Below are 2,063 nucleotides of genomic sequence, written 5' to 3'. Positions count from 1 at the left end.
CAATTTTATCAAAAGTTGCTTACAAAACTCAGCCAGTGCAACGCTGCCAAGTTTACTTTAACAATTTTTTATGTATTACATCAGAAGAGTAGTTGTAATAAATACCCAGATAAAAAAAGAAACACATTAAGGTTACACATTTAAATTTTTATTGAGATTGATCGATTATAACTTTTCAAATCAGAAACGTTTTGACTCTGAAATAGATTCTGCAGACACCAACTACACTTGAATACAACACTCGAATATTAACGGCACGTTTCGACGATCAAGTTGTCATCATCTGGCGATGATTAAAATTCGAGTTTTAATCATCTCGATGAATGTTAGAAATACGAGTGTTGTATTCAAGTGTATCTGGTACTTGTGGAACCTATTTCAGAGACAGAGCCACACACTGAAGCTTCCAGCCCCTCCAGCACGTTTGTAAATGAATTTTTGTTTAGTTATATTTCAACTTCCCTGTGTACATGTTGTAAACCATGGCTTTAATTGACGTCCACTTCTTGTTCTCGAATATTTTAGGATAAAGATTCACAAACTCGACAACTTCATATTGTTTCGGAGATTTATTTTCTTTTATATGTTGGGAAAAATGTTCCGCTACCATTTTCTTTTGTGTAGCACTCCATGTTTGTCTATTGTCTGGTATTAGTTTCTTAGATTTAAATTTGTGAACTTTTTCTAAGTTTCTCTTTTCTAAGTCATTTCGATCAATTGGGTCCAAATCTATTTTTTTTGTTATGGTTTCATTATCATAAATAGGGTTCAGGTCGATTTGAATCTCATCCAATGTTTTTCCCCTGAATTGGTCAGCGCCTCCCTCCATCATTAACATCAAGAGTTTAGAGACTTTTGCTGTTTGATAGATTTTGTCAGACATTCTATAAACATCACAGTGGGTTTTTAAAATATGTCCCATAAATTTGCTTAACTGCTCCATATCATTATTTGAAAATTGGAGAAGCTGCGTAATTGTAGCCAGATGTTTTCGGAGTCTTGTGGCTGTTATACTACCGGGTCTCTCCACTCCGCATTTATTAACATATTTATGAAGAACTTTGGTTCCGTCAATAAAGCCTTGACCACTTGTATGGAACACAAAATCATTATCAGCTACAAATTTACTTCGTATTTCTATAATGTAATCAAAATGTTTTTTCATTTCAGGTGATAGTAGGACTGGAACGCCCCTTCCACGTTTTCCCCTAATAACGAAGCGGCTATACGTGCTGAGTAATATTCTTTCTGTCTCAGTTAGACAATTTTCGAATTCATTGGTGTACTCATTTTCTAGATTAATCGACTTAAATGTTTGTACTTTTAATTGAGCAACTTCTGCCGGCCGTCTCCTATTGAGAAAAATGATCTGAGCGTATAACACTTCTTTCAAAGTATTATAGGCAAATGTATCATTTTCGTTAATTTTCAACTTATTGAATGCTTCCTCTGAAGTTTTTTGTAGATATATATTAAGTTTTTTTAAATCACTGGTAAGTGGCAATAACTCTTCTTGGTTCCATTTATTCTGATTTAAATTCGTACCTGCCTGTGCCGAAACTTCATCTGCCCATTGAGACTCTATAAGTCTCTTTAAAATCTTCAAGTCTTTCCTGTGTTCATTTGTGTTTTTCTTTTGAAGCAAATCAACATATGCTAAGTCACAGCACTTTTTGATCAGAGTTCCAAAATTGATTGCTAGCGTTGGTGATTCATAAATGTCGGTCTCTGGATTATATTGCGCCATCTTATTAACTGCTGCAATAATTAACTGAAAATGACATGGATGAAGAATGTCTATTAACTGTTTAATTTCAGCATTTTCTTTCTGAGCATGTTGCAAAAGTTTTGCCAATCTTCGCATATTTGTTCTTACTAAATCTAAATTTCCTTTACTCTGTCGTCCTTTTACGTAAGAATATGCGTACTTACATATTAATGGATCTTTTTTAGCGATAAGACCTATGTCGTCAGCACGCATTCTGGGAAATATTTTAGACTTGAGTAGTTCATCATGTTTAAATATAGAGCTTAAGAGTAATGTGGTTTGCCCATCACTCTGG

General features: G+C 34.2%; 1 protein-coding gene across 1 annotated transcript; it reads right to left on the bottom strand.

Moving 5' to 3' along the window:
• Window positions 1–442: 442 nt before the first annotated feature.
• LOC111692985 lies at window positions 443–1,747 on the bottom strand. Its single transcript, XM_023457125.1, has one exon. It carries the CDS (start codon window positions 1,745–1,747, stop codon window positions 443–445), a length of 1,305 nt encoding a protein of 434 aa, XP_023312893.1.
• Window positions 1,748–2,063: the final 316 nt, after the last annotated feature.

The sequence above is a fragment of the Anoplophora glabripennis genome, unplaced genomic scaffold, assembly GCF_000390285.2.
Source record: "Anoplophora glabripennis isolate ALB-LARVAE unplaced genomic scaffold, Agla_2.0 scaffold851, whole genome shotgun sequence".
NCBI classification, from domain to species: domain Eukaryota; kingdom Metazoa; phylum Arthropoda; class Insecta; order Coleoptera; family Cerambycidae; genus Anoplophora; species Anoplophora glabripennis.
Note: the sequence above shows the minus strand (reverse complement) of the source record. Positions and strands in the feature narration are given on the sequence as shown.